This window comes from Halyomorpha halys, unplaced genomic scaffold (genome assembly GCF_000696795.3).
Source record: "Halyomorpha halys isolate HHAL.00 unplaced genomic scaffold, Hhal_1.1 Scaffold506.1, whole genome shotgun sequence".
NCBI lineage: Eukaryota > Metazoa > Arthropoda > Insecta > Hemiptera > Pentatomidae > Halyomorpha > Halyomorpha halys.
The window spans coordinates 327,456-329,965 of NW_027108424.1; the positions used below are offsets into that span (position 1 = coordinate 327,456).

At 32.0% G+C, this 2,510-nt stretch overlaps 2 protein-coding genes across 2 annotated transcripts in view; one reads left to right on the top strand and one right to left on the bottom strand.

The window, feature by feature from the left end:
• LOC106683707 (uncharacterized) overlaps positions 1-2,510 on the top strand; it is a gene marked incomplete in the record, with an annotated part of 56,199 nt that overhangs the window by 39,253 nt on the left and 14,436 nt on the right.
• LOC106683708 (general odorant-binding protein 68) overlaps positions 1-2,510 on the bottom strand; it is a 35,447-nt gene that overhangs the window by 4,323 nt on the left and 28,614 nt on the right. Inside the window, exons 4-6 of the mRNA XM_067046755.1 lie at positions 624-700; positions 417-540; positions 259-338 (exon numbers count right to left, since the gene is read on the bottom strand). Of these exons, the coding sequence (XP_066902856.1) occupies positions 259-338; positions 417-540; positions 624-700 (281 nt within the window). The remainder of the gene's footprint in view (positions 1-258; positions 339-416; positions 541-623; positions 701-2,510) is intronic.

A 2,510-nucleotide genomic window follows, 5' to 3' on the forward strand; every position in this document is an offset into this window, starting at 1 on the left:
AGAGCTCAAGAGATCCCAGCGCATCCCTCTCGCCGCATCACTGGTAATGAGCCAGTGGATTTTTTATTGTGAATTTCAACTTTGTGATCTCTAATTTTTTTCGGAAATATTAAGTAAAAAAATCACAAAATTTAATATTATTTTTTCACTGAAACACTGCACAGTATAAAGCTCTAATACCCATTACTCTTCATTTTAGTAGCTTGTCTTAATATTCTACAATAAATAAAGTACATTTAATTTTTTTTTCAAACTCACCAAGAAGACTCCTCTTGTGTAACACCTGAGGAACTGAAGAGCACCACTCTTGCATTTGGATGAGGCCTTGATATCTTTACCTATAACAAAATATAAAATGAACATATTAAAATAAAAAATAAATAAATGAAATTGCTTGAACTCTTATAAGAACTTACCACTCTCGCCAAGGCAGGATTTGGCTACTTTCTGTGTTGCTTCCTTCCACTTACTGTTGCCGTCAAAACGCTTAGTAAAGGTGTTCACGATAGCAGTTTCGTCGAGCTTGTTTGTTTTCTTGTTCTAGAAATGAGAAAAAAAACATTTACACTTTTAACATCCAAAACTTGTTTTGTATAAGTGACTTTTATAAAAAATATCCCTACCACATAACCGAAAACGTCCCTGAAGATACATTCGTCAACACATTCAGCGATTTGGAATTCTTCGTCATCAGTGGTAGCTGAAAGAAAATTTAGTTGTAAATCTTACTATATCAATATTTACTTATAAAATAAAACTGTTTCATTATTCTAATGTTTTCAAGATTTCGTCATGAAGGAGAGAGCGAGGTTGGTTGGGATTAGAAGGTTTTAAAACATCGAAGATCAATACTAAAACATCGATGTTTAAAAAAATATCGACAAAAAACATCGATGTTTTTCAACATCGATGTTTTTTTTTAACCGTTTCAGTAACATAAAGACTGCTCTTAAGACAACGCATGCTCCGGTCAGTAAGTGCTTTTTCAATCAACCAATAGGACATGGACTCCAAAAAACATCAATGTTTTAAAATATCGTTGCTTACAATACATTACCCAAAAAACATCGATGTTTTTGAACATCCCTTTGAATAACATAAGGTCTGTTCTAACGATCACGGATTCTACGGCCTGTTAGAAGGTTTTTGAAACTAAGAATCCGACATCGACTACAAAATACATCGATGTTTTAAAATATCGTTGGTCACAATACATTAACCAAAAAACATCGATGTTTTTGAAAATCTATTTGAATAACATAAGGTCTGTTTCAACGATCACGCATTTTACGGTCTGTCAGAATTGATGTTTGAAACTAAGAACCCGACATCGACTACAAAAAACATCGATGTTTTCAAATATCGTTGCTTACAATACATTACCGAAAAAACATCGATGTTTTTGAACAACTATTTCAGAAACATAAGGTGTGTTCCAACGATCACGCATTTTACGGCCTGTCAGAAGTGGTTTTGTCGACTGTCGATGTCAAAAAACATCGATGTATTTTGGGTAATGAATTGTAAGCAACGATATTTTAAAAACATCGATGTTTTTTTTTTTGTCAATTTGCATTCTTTTTTGCAAAAAACACTTCCGACTGACGGGAGTATACGTAGTCGTTGGAACAGATCTTATGTTCTTGAAACGGTTGTTCAAAAACATCGATGTATTTTTGGTGATGTATTGTAAGCAACGTTATTTTAATATTGAGCATTGATTTTTTAAACATAGATGTTTTTCGTAGTCTGTGTCGGATTCTTTGTTTCAAAAATCACTTCTGACAGGCCGTAGAATGCTTGATCATTGGAACAGACCTTATGTTACTCAAATGGATTTTTAAAAACATCGATGTATTTTGGGCAATGTATTATAAGCAACGATATTTTAAAAACATCAATGTTTTTTGTAGTCGATGTTCTATTCTTTTATATAAACATAACTTCTGACAGGCCGTAGAATGCGTGATCGTAAGAACAGACCTTATGTTTCTGAAATAGTTCGAAAACATCGATGTATTTTGGGTATGTATTTATTGTTTGCAACGATATTTTAATATTGAACATTGATATTTCTAAACATCGATGGTTTTTTTTGTCAATTTGCATTCTTTTTTGCAAAAAACACTTCCGCCTGACAGAGTAAACGTAGTCGTTGGAACAGACCTTATGTTAATGAAAAGGTTGTTCAAAAACATCGATGTATTTTTGGTAAAGATTTGTATGCAATGATATTTTAATATTGAGCATACATATTTTAAAACATCGATGTTTTTCTAGTCTTAATTTATCTTTATTACGTCGTTAGCGTGATGGTTGGAGGTCCTTTTTTTATCCCACCACATTGTTGATAGGAAATGGTTTATACTGTATTTTTTTTTGTTTTCATTTAGTTACTTTTGAAAAAAAATTGGAACAAACGTAAAACATTGAAAGTAAAACATCGATATAATTTAAAATCTACTCTTAATGAATTTAAAAGATTTAGTCCTACCTCACTGATAGAACCT